The following is an 18,017-nucleotide window of genomic DNA, read 5'->3' as shown; positions in this document are numbered from 1 at the left end:
GGGAAAAAACCCTAAATTTCAGAAGAGAAGACAGCTGTAGAGTTCAGATTGAAATTAAGGTAGATGTTAAACTGACGAAGATATAAATGCATTACGTCAGCTGAAGACAGGTAGAAGCCTGAAACGCACCTTGTTATACATAAAGCTACACAAAAGGTAGCTGTCCACATCTAATACGTGGTCTCGTACACACACTCTCAAAACTAAGATTAAGGTCTGAAACATCAAAAACTTTCTAAACGTGATGTAGGAGTGAGGTGGTTGGTCATCATCTCTCCTCTTCAAGTGTGCTCTGGACAAAATCATGATAATCTGGAACAAATTATTATCAGAACATAAAGTTTCAACTATGGAGAAAACTATAAAGTCGTTAATGTAAACATTGCATTTGCTAATCATCCTCAAAGTCTAACAAATTTGGTGACGTAAATCGATGAGGTAGGCAACAAACAAAACAAAAAATGAAAAAATCAAGTATTTGGAAGAAATAATTCAATAAAACTGTTTGGGAAAACATGCTGTGCAACAGAGGGTAGGGAAGAATTTACCTATCATATTACGAGTAATGTTTATGACAAAAACTACTTGTTTAGTAAGCTTAAAATAAGGCACTAAAGCGGTAAAACCAAAATACCTAAATGCAAGTGAGCACCTAGTAATGGATTTTGTTCTTTATAAACTTTGAATATTGAAAAGAAAAATCATTAGGAAAATAGTGGGTCGTTTAAAAATGATAGACCCCTGGAAAAGATGAAAAAATGTTGAAATGTATGAAAACATAGCAAATCTAACAGAAACAGTAAGAATAACAAGACTGACATTCTCGATCGTTTGTGTAAATCAACAACAGATTTATAAAACAGTACTGCTCCACCGTTTCGGATCCTCATGAATCTATATATTGAGAAAGCATGAAAGGAAACGAAAAAAAAAATTTGGAGTAGGAGTCAAAATCCATGGAGAAGAAATAAAAACTTTGAGGTTTGCTGACGACATTGTAATTCTATCAGAGGCAGCAAAGAACCTGGAAGAGTAGCCAAACGGGATGGACAGTGTCTTGAAAGAAGGATATAAGATGAACATCAACAAAAGCAAAACGAGTATAATGGAATGCAGTCGAATTAAATCAGGTGATACTGAGGGAATAAGATTAGGAAATGAGACACTTAAAGTAGTAGATGAGGTTTGCTATCTAGGAAGCAAAATAACTGATTATGGGCGAAGTAAAGTGGATATAAAATGTAGACTGGCTATGGCAAAGGACACGTTTCTGAAAAAGATAAATTTGTTAACATCGAGTTTAGATTTAAGTGTCAGCAAGTCCTTTCTGAAAGTATTTGTGTGGAGTGTAGCTATGTGTGGAAGTAAAACATGGACGATAAACAGTTAAGACAAGAAGAGAACATAATCTTTCGAAACGTGGTGCTATAGAAGAATGGTGAAGACTAGATGGATAGAGCACGTAACTAATGAGGAGGTACTGAATAGAATTGGGATGAAGGGGAATTTGTGACACAACTTGACTAGAAGAAGGGATCGGTTGGTAGGACACGCTCTGAGGCATCAAGGGATCACCAATTTAGTACTGGAGGGAAGCGTGGAGGGTAAAAATCGTAGAGGGAGACCAGGAGATGGATATACTAAGAAGATTCAGAAGGATGTAAGTTGCAGTAATCACTCGGAGATGAAGAAGCTTGCACAGGATAGACTATCATGGAGAGGTGCATCAAACCAGGTCTCTGGACTGAAGACCACAACAACATCACGTAGACGTGACTAGTCGGTAAAGCCAACATGAAAAATTTAGAGCATTGGTAATCAAGGATCACTGAACCGTTCTGCTGTAATCATTGCATATATCATGTGGGAATGAAGTGAGTAAAACAAAAGAGAATGGGTTGTGTACAGAGTCATGAAGACAGTAAACTTTATCTTACTCAATACTCAAATGGAATAGGATAGAAAGTCGTTAATATTTGTTAGAAACATCCTCCACCATGCACTGTACTATTACTTCAGATGACAAGCGAAGCAAGTCCACACTGCATGCTGTGTTTCAAACTTTTGTAGTTCCATTACACCAATCAATCATAATTATGGACAGGGACGACTGTTCAGAAGAAAATGTAATTCAAAAAGTACTGCGAAACATAAGTCATGTTTTTATCACTTATACCATTTTTATACATGGTTTGGCATCGATATTACCTGTTTTAAAATTTCTGACGCAATATTATGCAGTTATTTGTCTCGAATTTTATTTTTAGTGTTTGTAATAGCAAATTTTATTACATTATTCTTTTAGGTCTGAGGGAAAGGTAGAGAATACCCAGTCACCATTAAAGCAGACAGGAAGAAAACGTACACAGAATGTGAAGATCTGGTAGACCGACAAAAAGAAAACTCTCCTAAATACTGTACAAGATTATATAACCAGGAAAGGACAAATGACTAAAAGAAAACGTTTTACCAACAGACTTGGGTCACGTTGATTAAAATGATCTGCAAGAATAACGTCAGCGCAGTCTAGCAAATTGTTTGATTCTTTCTGAAACCTAGGTGGCTTCTCACGAAGAACAGTGCAGTCATTCAGCGTGCAGAGGGTACGACCGCGAAATACTTCTGGAAGTCAGAAATCATTGTCATTTAAGTATTTCCTAGAGATGGAAAACCAAAGCGTTCAGGTTTGTAAAGAATTGTGGTAACTTCCCCATACATTGTCCTATCCACTCCTGGCGTTCTAAAGTTTTCGTATTTGCGCGTTTCATTTATTGACAAACATCCCGCAACCTTTTGGTGAATTTTTTCCTGAGCTCATTTAAGGTATCCGACGGACGACTGCCCCGTTGCATATCAATGCCGGACGTTTGTGCTGTAGTTAATTCTTGTGGAAAGAAACCCCAAGCAATAAAAATTGATGACAAGAAACACCAGTAAAAGAGAAATTCCACCACCATGTCTTTTCAACATTGAGCTACATTTCAAGCTACATCAAAAGACATGTGTATTTTCTGTGATGAAATTAACATGAAGAATTCAGTGGAACAGAATGAAGCTGCACTGCTGTCCATGACGCAAGAAAGAGACGTGCACTTAGGAAAAGCTCCTCTGGCCAGGGAGAATTTGAAATCTGACGCGGCAAATATTTAAAATGACTCGTAGCCATTGACCTTTGATCTACAGAAGACACTCCCGTTCCCATAATTGTCCATATCAGTAGCATACTACAAGAGGAATATCTGCATGTGTACTACTTTAAAATACTTTCATTTAAGGAAAAGAATGGTTTTATCTACATGTGAGATAAAACGGAAGGGAGAAGATGAGGATCAGAAGATCTTTCAACTTGTCTAGTGAAGCATCTTAAGGAACAAGGAAAAAACTGCAAACATGTGATTTTACATTTCGAAGCTGCACAGAACAAAACTTCAACGTAAAAATGACACACGCTTTGAAGAAGCTATTACAAGAACTTGTTATGGAAACAGAAATCAGAGAATATAAATTTCTTGTGTCAGGGCATTCGTACCTGCCAAATGATGCCGACATAGGCTTGATAGAAGAAAAGGGCAGAAAAGCAACCCACATTTATTCGCCAGATGACTGCATAACCATTGTGAAAGAAGAGGAAAGATCTGTTTAAAATAGTACACATGTTTCGTACTAATTGAAAGCAGCCATTGTAAATCGTAAGAAAATTTTGATGGTCACAAAGTGAATTGGCTAGACATTCAGTGGTTGAGGTACGAAAAGTGATGTACATATTCACGAAAATACAAAAACAGCCTCGATCTTGAAATACAAAAAAAAAAAAAAGATTCAAATGGCTCTGAGCACTATGGGACTTAACTTCTGAGGTCATCAGTCCCCTAGAACTTAGAACTACTTAAACCTAACTAACCTAAGGACATCACTCACATCCATGCCCGAGGCAGGATTCGAACCTGCGACCGTAGCGGTCGCGCGGTTTCGGACAGTAGAGCCTAAAACCGCTTAGCCACCCCGGTCGGCCCTGAAATACAGTTCCATCAAATTGGTGTTGGTGGTGCCGTCGCTCAACGCCGAAGTTATCAGTGTTCATGAAACTTTTCTGGCAAAGAAAGGTAAGGGAAGAGCAGCGACGTGCAAGAAGGATGTCTTAGATTTTCTGTCTTTTATTTCTCCTATTCAGCACCGTGTCTTCATGTTCATTGCAAACGCATGTCAAAAACGGTTTGCTGAAAATGGCGCCGAGTCTGAAGACAGTGATGATTGTTCTCTGTGCGATTACGTGGGTAAATATAGTCAATACAAGAACGCACATGGAAATATCAAACATGGAGCTGTTATATTGTGTACTACTTTGTTTGCAATTATTTTAAGGAGAGTACTGTAGCAAGTTCCGTTTCAAACATTGTTGCAGTCGCCAATGTTTCTTTTGAGTACTTCATTTTGCATCGATAAAGTGAAATATAATTGTCTGTTTCAGAATGAAGCAAATTTATGTTTGTAGAGCTTATGATTTTTTGTTCATATGTATTTTTATTCTCTGGTATCTTAGAAACACTTTCTGTGGACTTACACCACTTGTATTCTGAACACCTCCTGCTGGAGGACTGGTGGAACGTAGTGTAAGTGGCCACTACGTCATGATGCTCCATTTCGCTGCGATCTTGAGTGCCGAGCTGAAACGTCGGTATGGGGCGATCATTCCCACTTGCCAGGTTTGTTCTCATGTTAGCCTTCAGTGGTTAAACCTACACCGTCAAAGGTATTTTACATCACCTTCACGTAAAGGCACTTCTCTTGGATCACATTCCTGGTCACATGTCCATGTGACCTTTTTTGCTCTTTATCCTTTCAGAGACAGTTTCCTGCAGTTTGTTCCTTGAGGCAAATCACAACTAAATCTACATCATACTCCGTAAGCCACCTAACGGTGCGTGGGGAACAGTAATTTGGGTACCTCTAACTGATCCGCCCTCCCTTCCCTGTTCTGCTCGCGAATAGCGTGTGAGGAGAATGATTGTCGGTGAGCCTCTGTACGAGTATTACCTCTGATTTATCGAATCTTCTCAGCGTGGTCATTTCTTGAGATGTATATGAGAGGAAGTAATGTTGTTCGACTCTCCCCGGAAAGTGGTCATTCGAAATTTCAATAGTGATCATCTCTGTGATGCATATCGTCTCTCTTGTAACGCCTGCCACTAGACTCTATTGAGCATCTCTGTAACGCTCTCGCACTGGCTACAGGAACCCGTGACGAAACGCGCCGCTCTTCATTGGCTTTTCTCTATCTCTTCTACCAGTCCTACCTGGTAAGGATCACAGATTGATGAACAGCACTCAAGAATCTATCGAACAAGCTCCTTGTAAGCCACTTCGTTCACGGATGAGTTACATTTCCTTAAGGTTATTCCTATCTGGCATCTGCTTTGCCTATTATTTGCTTTATGTGGTCATTCTACTTCAGGTCGCTCTGGATAGTTACTTCTAGATATTTTATGGTAAATACTGTTTCCAGCAATTTTCGTATTGTAGTGGCAACTTCTGCCACCAAATGTATCAGGATGACCAAATGTAACGGGAAGAGGTAGAAGGCACAGTATCAAGACATCTGTGCTTTCCAAGTGATTTATTGTTTCCAAACACAGTGCCATGTTCCCCTCAGTCTGTGTCACCGGGTACCGCAATGCTGAGGTCACCACTTTGCTGTCTGTGAAATGGCCTGGTGTGGAATGGCTGCCTCAGAGACCCGTGCACGCACTGTGTGTCAGCCTTGTATGCCAGTGGAGTTGTGGCATCGTCAGGATGCCGGCAGTCGACACGGAGGTCTGTGTCCCTGCTGACTCAGCGCTGCTTGGTGTGAGCCGTAGGCGGCCAGCTGCATGCTTCTCGCCAGCATGGCTGAGATCACAGTGACAACAAACACCTGCGATCCGGCATCCGAATCTGTGGCCCTCACCTCTGGATGCCTCCGGCGTGTATTGAAAGCCAGGCAGTGGTGAGCCATGGAGTGGCCCACTGCTGGCTGGCTACGGACCCCACGTCGGCCTCGGAGGGTCGAACTAGCGACCCGCCGTGTACTGGAACGCTGGCACCCCACCTGCTGCTGCGTGTAGCTGGTGGTGTGACATGTCCTACCGTCCAGGAGAGCTGTCACACTTAAATGAATCTCGTTAGAAACCCGCACCTATTTATATAGGGCTGTGCACCTCTGTTTTGCCATACACACTGCTTCACGTCACCTACTCATAACATGCTAGGTTGGCTAGTGCGCCCCTTCTGCCTGTGATTTGCGACATGCAAAACCACTACGTATACTCTTTCAGCAATTTGACGGCCCTGTGGCCTCTGTTCTACTTCGCAATTGTTGGTGTGCATAACACTGCAATCTGGCCTGCACCTGGCTGGAACTTGTGCTCAGAGTATTGCACAAAATTAACTTTCCCTATCCTAAACGGCGGTGCTGCTAAACTATGTATGCGCAATACGTTATGTGTACTTATTTTCAGTGTCAGTTGCCAGAGTCTGCACCATTCATAAATCCTCTGCAGGTTTATACTACCTTCTGGCTTTGCAACATTCTTATTGACGAACTACAGACAACAGCTTTAAAGACCACCCGACACATTCTATTAGACCATTTACATACATTGTAAACATAAACTGTCCAGCCACACTTCCTTGAGGTATTTCACAAATTACATTTGTCGATTTTGTCCAGTTAAGAGCGACGTGTTGAGTTCTATCTGCAAGAAAGTCTTGAATCCAGTCGGAAATCTGGTCTGATGCTCGATGAGCTCGTATTTTTTTTCAATAAACGGCAATGCAGGGTGTCAAATGCCTTCCTGAAGTCAAGGAACACATCATCAACCTGAGCTCAATTGTCCATAGTGCTATGGATCTCTTGGAGTATCTGAGGTAGCTGAGTTTCGCAAGATCTCTGTTTGCAGAATCCATGTTGATTTTTTAGAGGAGATTTAGGTTCTCCTAAAACGTCATAAATCTTGAGCCTAAAACATGTTCTGCAGTTTACGACAGATTGACGTCAGCGATGTAGACTGCTCATGGAAGGAAGAAAGATTGGGTTTAACGCGTCATTGATAATGTCATTCGAGATGGAGCACAAGCTCAGATGGTGTCAAGGATGGGGAAAGAAATCGGCCATGACCTTTCACAGGAAGCATCCCGGCATTTGTCTGGATTGATTTAGGGAATTATGTGCATCTTTCTTACGATCGTTCTTGAAAACGGGAACTACGTACGCTTTCTTCCAGTCACTAAATCTCTTTCGTTGTTCCAGCGATCTAGAAAAACTGCTGCTAGAAGCGGAGCAATTTCTACCACATAATCCTTGTAGAATATTTATGGTACCTTATCTTATCCTAATGCCTTTCCTCTGGTAACCGATTATAGTTGCTTTTCCCTTCCGCTGTCGCTCTGTATCTGCCATTTTGACTTTCGCACGATGATAGACGGAATGGACAGTGCTATGATCATCCGCAATGAAATAATTTCGGAAGAGCAAATTTAGTTTTTCGGCCTTCTGTCTGTCATCTTCCGTTTCGGACTTAAAAAAACGAATACAGTGACATCAAGCTTGTTAATGTTGTCATTGAAAGCTCTAGCAAAAATGTCCGTGGAATGTGAAAAAATTGAAACTTAAGACGGCTCAAATCGTCTATTGCGGAGGTAACAGCAGCAGGTGTGCCTACTTGTTTCCACAAAAGCTGTTCACTTAAGCGTACATAGACACATTTGAATTAGTTTTGTTATGCCCCTTCTGTTACCTTAGAATTTAGCATATAGTCCCATTTACAACCATCGTAGTTAGCCCCATATCTATGTCAAGTAAAGCAGATCCAAGAGCAAATATGGTTAAACATTTTGTATTAGTAGCTTATTTGCTGCATATAGTGATGCTGGCATGAGATCCCAGCTTGGGTCGATACCGACCACGTTGTCTCTGGATTTTACCACATTTTTCTGATACTTTTGCCAAAATTTTCAGGGTCGAGCTTCACGTCACTGTGTTCGTCTTTCCTAGAGCTTTTGAATGTTGTTAAATATATGGTTCCATCAAAAATACTTGCTCCAGTATCTCGGCTGATACAAGAGTTTACAGAATCGCCCATACAACAAAACATTCCCTCTGCCTATAATCATCTGCCGAAATCCTCGTTTCGATAACTTGAACCGTCATGTGAAAGAGATCCAAATTTTAGACAATTCACATTGCATAGACAATAATCATAATAAAAATGTGTCTTTTTCTTATACACCCTTTGCCATACTTGCACACGACATTAGACGGAATGAGATGTCAGTGGCACTAACATGGATTCGACTTGTTGCAGGTGTGCAAGCGGGATATCCCTGGTGACTCCACGGATGCACAGCTGGAACGCATGCAGCACAAGAGCAAGATCAAGGTGGTCAAGGTGGGTATGCGGTATGGCCTGGCACTCACTTCCTATACCCTCCATAATGACCCTGCTATGGCTGCGTACAGACGAAGTTATGTACAGGAAAAAGTACGGCCTTCTTTTTCTCCACTGCTTGCCACCGACTGCAGTCCGAAACTGCGTCAGATCGAGTCACCCCTGAGATTTATACTTGTTTTCTACCTTAGTAATATGTGACATACCTTAGGTCCTTCCTTAATCTAAAAAAAAAGGCTAAATGTACTGCAGCGATGAGTGTATAGGCAGCAGTGTGATAGGCCCAATATGGTGCCACTGCAAGCAATTTGACCCGAGCTTGCTATGGCATAATGATAAATTTGTGCCTCTATGCGATCTCTGGTTAATGTGTTTGGCTTGTCTTTGCACCATTGAGGTCTTGGTCTGCTCCTCACTATCCATAAGAGCTATCTTAAAACTAGAGGTATCACAAGGCGCATGCTGAAGTGCTGATTAAAACAACGTATCACAATAATTTCTTAGATGAATAACTTGCACGCTACGTTGCCAGGTGACGAGGGTATAGAGCGCGCCACTTACTGGGCGCTAGTAGCGTGACTGCATGAAGTACAAGTGGCGCGCTGTACATCGTGTTTCCCTGGAATCGTAAAGAGTTGCCACACTCTCAGTCTAATGTTTGCTCTTTTAAAAAGTTGTACCTGTTGTAACAATATTTACTGTTTCCATGGAGGACTTTATTTGATATTTTCTGCTGTTTGACTTGAGCTCCTTAGCTCATCATATATGTTTACAATTTTAACATCTTTTAATCTATGTTCTCCTTTTCACTAAGGTCCAGTATTAATTATTTTAGATGTTTATTTCATAATATGTTTCACCTCCCACCACCTTGATCCCCCTCATCCCCTGGTTGCTCCTCTCCTCTCCAGCCCCCACCCTCTGCCGTGCTTTCATTGTTGTGTCCCCCCTTCGCCGGCCGGAGTGGCCGAGCGGTTCTAGGCGCTACAGTCTGGAACCGCGCTACCGCTACGATCGCAGTTTCGAATCCTGCCTCGGGCATGGATGTGTGTGATGTCCTTAGGTTAGTTACGTTTAAGTAGTTCTATGTTCTAGGGGACTGATGACCTCAGAAGTTAAGTCCCATAGTGCTCAGAGCCATTTGAACCATTTTTTGTCCCCCCTTCCCTCCATCTCTACACCCTTCATCTTCTTTCCCAAGGTGGCCTCTGTCAACTCCCCCTCCCGGATGATGTGCTCTCTCCCTCCATTTGTTCCTCCTATCAACTCTGATCCTCATCTCCCCCTCCTCTTTCCTCTATCCTTTCGCTGGGCTCCCTCTTCCCCCCTTTCCATCTTGTTTTTTCCCCACCTACCCTCTTTCTGCCTCCCTTCTCCCCCCCCCCCCCGAGTCCTTTTGCATTCCCGCATTCCCCTCCTCTGCCTTTCCCCATTCCCTCTTCCGTCTGCCCAGCCTCCCCCCCTTTTTTGGGTCCTTGTCCTCCATAGACTCCTTCCCCCCTCCCCACCCACTTCGTTTTTCCTCTCCTTCCCCCCATTTTCTTTCCCATCATCTGTCCAGGTTCCCCCCTGTCTGCCCTCGGCTGTGGTGTGTCATATTTGTGCCAACTTTTTAGTGCAGTGTTCAAGTGAGTGTTGTGCAAACAGAAATCATGCTGGCACTGGGTGTGATTTTTATATCTCTTGCGAACAGATACCAGACTGTCGCCGTGTTTTTTAATTGTCTGTCTATTATTTTACCTGTCTGCTTCCTGCGTATTTTATTAGCATCAGCAACCCTTTGTTTTATGTTTCAAGTTCCACAATTTTCCGCCATTTTACCATTTAAGTTACCGATTTTATCTCCTGCTTTCTGTTAGATGACTGAAACTCAGAGAATTTTTACTGAAAAATAACGAAAAAAGCCTTCTCTGGCAAACTCACTGACAAAGATGATGCGTATAGTATAGCTAGACTCACCATTTATTGGGAGGCAACAGCACTATTCAGGGCACTTTGCCGTCCTGGTCACTTTACCGCAGCTTCCCCTAAGAGAGGTACTGTCGGCAGATGCTGGTGGTGGTGGTGATCCTGTTCGTGGCGTCGTGGCTGCCGCTGTACGTGATCTTCGCGCGCATCAAGCTGGGCGGCGAGCTGGCCGCCTGGGAGGACGAGGCGCTACCGGTGGCGACGCCGGTGGCGCAGTGGCTGGGCGCCTCCAACTCGTGCATCAACCCGCTGCTGTACGCCTTCTTCAACCACAAGTTCCGGCGCGGGTTCGCCGCCATACTGCGCTCGCGGCGCTGCTGCGGCCGCCTGCGCTACTACGAGACGGTGGCGCTCTCCGGCTCGAGCGTGCGCAAGTCGTTCAACAACAACAACTCGTCGACCCGGCGACCCGACACGTCCGTGTCGTACATCTTCAACAACACGGGCGTGTAGCGAGCGCCGCGCGCCGGCCCCCGCCCCAACTATTGCACTCTCAAGCCGGCCCTCGCGGCCGCACCGGACCGGCGTCGGCCTCGACGCGACGGGTTAGTGCCGACGCGCGACGTCGCAGCAAAATAAAAACAAACAAAAGTTTCCTCCTCCGGCTCTCCGTCCCTCTCTGGCACACGAGCGCGCACACGCACGCACATACACACACACAACACATGTTCACATACACGTATAAACACACACTCGTTCAGTTCACACACGGCGGTTTGACACACGCGCAGAGAGGGGCGCGCGCTCGGGAGCATTAGATGGTTGTAGTTGTTTGGTGAGCGGCGCGGACAACGGCGGCCAGCGAGACGAGCCTTCACAGCAGCGACCGGCCGTCCCCCTCGGGGACGAAAATATTTTGCTGCCGCCGTTAAGGCTCGCCTCGTTGATCGCTGTTGTCGTTTTTTAAGGCTAATTGCGCACTCAGAGGAAGTACAAGTCACCTGGTGAGTGAACCTGGGGATTGGCACCGGCACCCTTTTTTTCTTTCGCACAGGGCTCGCGTCTCGCCTCGGTCTGGTGGCCGCAGGTAGTTGTTAATTTGTGCCTCGAAGTCAGCACCCCTCTGAAAGAACAACCGCCACGGCGGGCTTCCAGTGCGCCATCATTTTCAGTGAAGATGTAGAGAGCGATTCAAGGTGGCTGAGTATGCCAACATCTCTTCTGTCATAGGTACACTAGCTGTGATTTGTACTCTTACCAATCGACATGTATTCATCTGATCATAACTGCCACAAAGGGCAGTTAAAACTGATTACTTATTACAGTCACAGTTGCTATATAATATATGCAGTTGCTTACCAGTTGCGGCCATCAGCTGACCCGGCGAAATCTGTTCCGCCTTAAAGCCAATAAATAATCAGATTTTGGATGTTAAGTTCAATTTTTTATTAGGAAATACAAATAAAAAATTAAGTATTTTAATGATTCTTTATTCTTTGTGTTTTTTGGTGCATAGCTTCCACTCTTCAATTAAGTACCTTGTGATACACGACATTTTTTTGTTTTATTATCAGGCGCAAGAACAAACAACGTAGATGGTCTTCCGACCCGTGAACATGCCACATATAATTGACCATGTTGTTCGCTCGACGATTTCGCATTGCCAACTGAGCCGTTTCACGGGCTGCCTCACTTTGCTCTCGTGATTGAGAACCACGAAGTCGAGCCATACTAACGCGGCGCTCTTCACGGGCAATTTGTTGTTGTTCTTCAGTCCTTTCGTTCTCAGTGTTTTGTATCCTTCTTGCATTACGGCTTTGTCGAGAAATATTCGATCGTCTTGGTCGCGGCATTGTTAATGATGATTCACAGAAAATACAAATTACTTCTTTAAACTTTTAATTAATGATATATACTGATACTTAACCATAGACATTTAGCTGTCATTGCGTTTTGTTATTCCATGCCAGATGCGTTTTTGTTGTACCACGTTTTATAGCGATCGAACGGGATAAAAAGTAGGTCCGTCCCCTGATTCTAAGCTACCTCTCCATCAATTTTCAGCCAAATCGGTCCAGCCGTTCTTGAGTTATAAATAGTGTAACTAACACGACTTCTCATATATATATATATATATATATATATATATATATATATATATGTGTGTGTGTGTGTGTGTGTGTGTGTGTGTGTACGTATATTCGCCTCCATAACTACATGGCCGGTGTGTCTGCCACACAGAGGACCCATTCAGTCATTCGGGAGGACGACGGTTCATCCCGCGTCCGGCCATCCTGATTCAGGTTTTCCGTGATTTCCCTAAATCACTCCAGGCAAATGCCGGGATGGTTCCTCTGAAAGGGCACGGCCGACTTCCTTCCCCATTCTTCCCTAATCCGACGAGACCGATGACCACGCTGTCTGGTCTCCTTCCCCAAACACCAACCAACCAACCCATTCAGTTCCCAGTACTGCAAGGGATTTATAGTTGTGAGGAGGGGGCTGTGGGTCGTGAGGGTGGTGGGTCCACTCGCCTTGACATTCCAGTTGAGGAGCAGCTTGACCCAGAGGTAGACTCCAAGGCCAGGACAACTGACAACGGCCGCGAGGTGAGCTGTGCGCTGACGGTCATACTCCACTGTAACGCATCTGGATGACGTCATTAGCCATCATCATCAATACACCGTCTCTCATAGTTGTAAGCTGGTGACTCATCACACGATCCTCTCCACAGACTATCTCCAATTTTTCCCAGTCTTCTGCATCTCGGAGTAGCTAGCCTAACGTTTGATTTGTCTTCTTCTCTATCTGACCCATCCATCGTCTCGGTGGTCTTCGCTGCAAGCTTTTCCGTTTGAATTTGCGCTGGACGATAATCTTTTCCAAGTTATTTTCGTGTCGTCTAACAATGTGACCAAAGAACTGCAGGATTAAGTTTCATTATTTCTTTTTTGTTTTACTTGGTTTCAGGGGGAGTCCATTTCACCTGATATAATTATTGCAAATAATGATGCAAACAGCACATTTGTCTGGTTTCAATACAAAATATAAAACACAATTAACCAGCTAAGGGGTCAACAAAGTACGTTAGCCTGACTGCACCATTACAAGGAAAGCCACGAAATTTTGTCACAAAATCCCGTTATATAGGGTATACCGGCAGATATCTCTGGAGCGGCATAAGTCTCTAGTAAAAGTTGCAAGGTGTGAAAGTGATCATCGAGTGGTTACCTGGAAATGACCTTGAACCCTTTTTTTTCAAGGCCAAACCAAGGAAAAGTTCATTTTTGCAAATGATAACCCCTATTTTTATTCCATATTCGTATTATACGTCAAAAATTACGCATTGTTTGTAGAGAACATATGTTTCAAAAAACCAATGGTTTGTCGCCAGGGGCTGGTGAAATTTTCGTGAACTTGAAATGCCCTTGAAATTCTTCAGTAGTGATTAACCTGAAAGAAAATACCGTTGGCATTAGCGGAACCCAATGTGCACCACGTGGAGGTTGCCCAGTGGACTTCCCACATCGCTAGCCCTGAAAGTGACTGATTAACATGGTTCTCTCACAGGAAATATAGGATCTCAGATACTCGATCAACTACTCATTTTGTCCAATGCACATTTGCACTCTGTCGGAAGCTGGTCTCGACATCATTCAATGTCTGCTGGGTGACTGCCTGGAAAGCCGCCACAATCCCTTCTCTCGTATCTTCTGGCGTCGTCCGGGGGCTGGAGTACACCTTCTGCTTCACAGCTCCCCATAAAAAGAAGTCAATGCTGTTAAGTCTGGTGATCGTCGCGGGAATTCACGAATTGCACTATCAACATCAGTCCATCGATTCGGCCTGACACGTAAGGCCTGATGTGCAGGGGTGCCGTCATGTCGAAATCACATACGTGCTTGTACGTGTGGGGGGATATTTTCTATTAAAGGAAGCACCAGATTCTGGGGAATATGAAGATAGCACAAGCACTTCAACTTTTCGCCCTAAAAAACAGGAGCTATCATGTAGTCTCCAACTATGCCTACCCAGACATTGATTGACTCTCGTCTCAGTGTTCGGTGATCTCGTTGCCAGAGAGGATTTGCTTCCGCCCAGTAGCGTGCGTTATGGAGATCGATTCCTCCCATGTTGTCGAAGTTTGGCTCTTCTGTAAAGAGAGTGTGTGCGATGAAAAGGGGATCACGACGTATTTGCGTATCTGCCCATCGACAAAATGCCAGGCGTCTACCAGGATCCCCAGGCTCAATTGCTTGGGTGATATGTAATCGATATTGGTGGAATGTTAAGTATCTTAAAACACGATGTACCGTTGATCGAGGCACGCCATACATTCGGTGAATCTGACGAGAAGAAAGGTGTGGATCTTCAGCGAAGATAGCACGAACTCCCAGCGCAATCGCCACTCTCGGGCCTGTCTTTCGTCTTTGCCTTTCCAAGGTCCCTCTTTCAGCTATTCTTACCAGAGACCTAGTTGTAACCTCCGTGCGATGACAGACATCAGAATACCTTTCGGCATACAATCTGTGCGCGGCACCATAATTGTCACGACACTCGCCAACAATTTTTATCATTTTCACTATTTCTCACGGCGTCTAATTAGCCATTTCGGACAGATTAGAGCCGAAAAATAAATTGTACTGACCACTTTTACTATTATTGGTTTTCTTCGGTTTTCCAATGAAGCGTGTTGCAACTGACTCATTACACTGTACGCAGCCATTTTGTTTACAGACGCTCACCTTTGTATACGCCACAAAGTGAAGCCAAAACATACATTATTCAAGAGCGCCCTTTCAGAAAATTACTTAGGTATCTAACGGATGTCTGTCTTTTAAGAGGGCACCTTTACATATCTCGAAATTGACGTAAATAATAAAATAATGAAATACCCCATGGTAATTCGTCCTTCTAAAATACGGAGAGAAAGCATAAACAAAACAGGGGCCCGAGAAAGTCGATTGCGAGACAGGGTGACTCAAATAAATTTTTCTCTTATGGGCTCCAAACATTCGCATTGAGAATAATTTTGGAAAAATTTCACTTCGCAGGAACTCAGTAGAATCTCGCAGATGAGATTGTTCTGAGTCCCACAAGGCGAAATTCATCAGAGTTCAACAAGGAGGAATTTTTTAAAATCTTTACACACACATTTTTTCTAAGTTCATAACGGAAAAATTTATGAGAGTCACGCCAGTCACGAATCATTCTAAGTGAGCACAGCTGAGAAATTTCCAGTGTGTCCAAAGGTAAAATTTCTCTAACCCCCAGAAATGATTTCAAATTCCCCGACAATGACGCTTATTAGTTAGCCTCAAAGCTCCACCATTCTCTTCTTTGATTGAGCCGGCACACGCACAATGCTGGTCTCTGGTTGGGCACCGTCCAAGTGGTGCACATTGGGTTCCGCTGATGCTAAGGGTATTTGCTTTCAGGTTAATCCCTACTGAAGAATTTCAATGCCATTTCAAGTTCCGAACATTTCAGCAGTGGACAGAGTTCAGAAACCATTCTTCCCTGATCTCGCTTCGTTCTCCAGATACCGGTAACCTGGGAAAGTTACAATGAAGTGCCCCCTGATGACACACCATTGGTTTTTCGAAACAAATGTTCCCTATAAACAACGCGTATTTTTTCACGTAGAATACGCATATAGAACAAAAATAGGTGTTACCATTTGCAAAAATGAACTTGACCTGGATTTGACCTTGAAAACAGGGTTCAAGGTAATTTCGAGGTAACCACTCCATGACCCCTTTCGAACCTTACAACTTTTACCGAGACTTTTTTTGCAGTGTTCTGCCGCTCCACAGATATCGGCCGGAATAGATTAAAATGGAATACCCTGTATACACACATACGTAATGAAACATTAAACATATCCTCAAATTTTGAAGTTCCCTTTTAAAAAGGCGGAGCTATTCATAGAACTTAGAGCTTCCCTAGGAGAAAAATAGCCCTCAATTTTTTAAATATTGTAAAGTTTAATTGTTCTTGGATTATGGTATTTATCATATTCTATGAATATATGTACAATGTCCCAGTCGAAGAGGCAGGAATCACAGTTTGAAGAACGAATGAACTTTAAGAAATGTCTCGTTATATTGAATTCGTTTGACCTGCTCTTAGTCTGTTAAGAGTAACAAAATCTTCTCGTGAGCGCCAAGCTGGGAAACCAAGGGTGGCGTGGAATCCGTTGCAGAAACACCCCCACGTGCCTTTCGTATAACCGTCTAAGTCCACTAACTTTGTCCATTCCTTATTTGCCTGTGTGTCGACTCTACTAAGAAAATCATTTTATTGTAAAGATATGTCGATGGGAAATAGATGCTGCACCATTTTCGCCAGTCGATCTTCACGATCTTTGCCCCCATTCACGCAGCTCCTTTGCTCGACTGAGACTTCACAGTTTATCGTGTGACAAAAGACAAACAGTTTTGCCTCCGGCTACCCTGGTAAGACTGCAGGATTTCCTGGAGACAAATTCTGCACAAGCTTTTCTTTACTCTCAGTTCTTGAAGGATTGATTTGGTTTTCTCGCCAACTTCCAGTGTGTCAACATCTCAGAAGCTTCAGTTCTTTTCTGGTGCCCTTCAGTTATTGTCATGTGTCAGTACCACAAAGGAAAACTGGAAAGCACTCTTAATTTAGTAAGTCTGGTTAGTGCTCGGTCCAAGTCACTGTAAGCTATGCTGCAGCTTCCCTACCCAGAGCAGTCTACGCCGTGTTTCTGCCGTCTTTCTTCTGAAGAGCCAGCTGAAGCTAGGTAGGCAAAATGATCAACTTCTTCATATTTCGATAGTACATCATTAGCTGGTAGTGACTGGCACCTGCCGATTTCATGATCTTGGTCTTCTTATTATTTACTAACAACACAAGTATCTTACTTTCTCTCGTGATTCTTTTCAGTAGTCTCTTCATTTCCACTTATGATTCGGGTGTACAGCATGTCTATCGTCGTTGAATCTTAAATTACTTAATTTTTCGTCCTCCAATTCGGATCCGGTACACCCATGAAGACTTTGTACAACACATTCTCCACAGACGTTAAATAGAAATGGTGGTAGAATGCACCCCAACCTAACACCTATACAGTGTTCAAAAGGACTTGAAGTTGTATTATCGAGTACAATTACTGCGTTGCTAACAGAGGAGAGATTCCTGATAAGGGTGATAATGTGATCAGGCGTGCTCATTTCTGCTAGCAAAGTCCACACTTCTTCCAATCGAACACATTCGAAAGTCTTAATATAATGCAGAAACAAAGAACTAAAGGGGTATCGAACTGGCAGATGATGACTTTTCAGCATGATCTCGGTGTGGAATATCAGTAGCCATTCTTGGGGACAAACATCAAAGCGCAAGTTCTTGTAAAGAGCCTGGTAGCGTTAATGACACTAGGTGACGTCAAAAGTATCCGCGCCTGTAAAAACACTGCAGAGAGCCGCTAACTCATGTTTACTGGATCGTCGCTCCTATGGCACGCGTTAGCCCCCTGTGTCTTCGACGCTCTGTGGTCCGCTGGACGGTCTTCCCGCACACTGCTCTTATCCTAAATTGTTTCCTCAATATACCCTCTACAGTCCCTACAATCTTTACAGTCTTCTAAACCCAAGTTGAAAAGGTACGTGTTGTAAATGGTGGCATATATTGAATCACACAGTAAGACATCTTGGTGTTTTC

At 43.5% G+C, this 18,017-nt stretch overlaps 1 protein-coding gene across 1 annotated transcript in view; it reads left to right on the top strand.

Annotated features, from left to right (window-relative positions):
• LOC124791884 (neuropeptide SIFamide receptor-like) overlaps positions 1 to 10,844 on the top strand; it is a 130,491-nt gene extending 119,647 nt beyond the window's left edge. Inside the window, exons 3-4 of the mRNA XM_047257898.1 lie at positions 8,340 to 8,423; positions 10,473 to 10,844. Of these exons, the coding sequence (XP_047113854.1) occupies positions 8,340 to 8,423; positions 10,473 to 10,844 (456 nt within the window). The remainder of the gene's footprint in view (positions 1 to 8,339; positions 8,424 to 10,472) is intronic.
• Positions 10,845 to 18,017: the final 7,173 nt, after the last annotated feature.

This window comes from Schistocerca piceifrons, chromosome 1, assembly GCF_021461385.2.
Source record: "Schistocerca piceifrons isolate TAMUIC-IGC-003096 chromosome 1, iqSchPice1.1, whole genome shotgun sequence".
Classification (NCBI taxonomy): domain Eukaryota; kingdom Metazoa; phylum Arthropoda; class Insecta; order Orthoptera; family Acrididae; genus Schistocerca; species Schistocerca piceifrons.
This window is presented reverse-complemented; position numbering and strand designations above follow the sequence as displayed.